The 758-nt window shown below is 61.5% G+C and overlaps 1 protein-coding gene across 1 annotated transcript in view; it reads right to left on the reverse strand.

Moving 5' to 3' along the window:
• Positions 1–286: 286 nt before the first annotated feature.
• The window catches only part of GPR156 (G protein-coupled receptor 156), a 14,925-nt gene continuing 14,453 nt past the window's right edge, over positions 287–758 (reverse strand). The window contains exon 12 of the mRNA XM_009872422.1: positions 287–754. Within this exon, the coding sequence (XP_009870724.1) occupies positions 287–754 (468 nt within the window). The remainder of the gene's footprint in view (positions 755–758) is intronic.

Consider the following 758-nt stretch of genomic DNA (forward strand, 5'->3'; position numbering starts at 1 on the left):
GCCAGCACCAAGACAGATGTGGTGAGTATCTGGAAGGTGCACACAGCTGGCCTGGAGTAGCCAGGACAAAACCACCTCCACCTGCCCAAGTGCTACCGACCACCTCTCAGCCAAACACAGTCTGCACTGCTGACCAGGCCGGGGCTGACACTGCAACCCCAAGTGTGGAAAGGTTTATTCCTGGCCCACAGATGCCAGAACAAGATGCATCCTTCAGAGGGATGTGTGGCTTTAGCACTGCTGAAAACATGCAGTGTTTCAGGGACTTGCCTTTGGATGCTCCTAGTCACACAAAGGTGGGTTTCAGATCTTCTTTGAAATTCACCACAGGCTGGGGCCCGCTGTGATGCTCTGTCCGGCGGCCCATGCAGCTGCCAGGCTCTGTGTCCGTGTCTGTGCTACTGCTTCCCAGAGAGCCACGCGGGCTCTGGAAGCAGACCTCGCAGCAGGGACGGTGGCAGCCGTGCAACATCTCCTCCTCAGAGCTGCTGCTGCTGCTGGAGTCAGAGTCCGGGTAATAGTACAGTGAGCGCAAAGAGGGCTCAGCGGGTCCCCTCAGGGAGCTCTGCCACCGCTGCTGCTCCCGTGGGGCGGACGGCACAGCGCCCTGTGAGTCTGGCCATCCCGGCCACACCTCTGCCTGGAGGCAGGCCTCCCCAGGGATGGCTGGAGGGGACGGTGCCGATGGGTGAAGGAGCCCTCCGCCAGCCATCTCCTCTTCCCTCCCCAGGCCACGGCCCCAGCCACCCACCTCCTTC

Source organism: Apaloderma vittatum, unplaced genomic scaffold (assembly GCF_000703405.1).
Source record: "Apaloderma vittatum isolate BGI_N311 unplaced genomic scaffold, ASM70340v1 scaffold1707, whole genome shotgun sequence".
Taxonomy (NCBI): Eukaryota; Metazoa; Chordata; class Aves; order Trogoniformes; family Trogonidae; genus Apaloderma; species Apaloderma vittatum.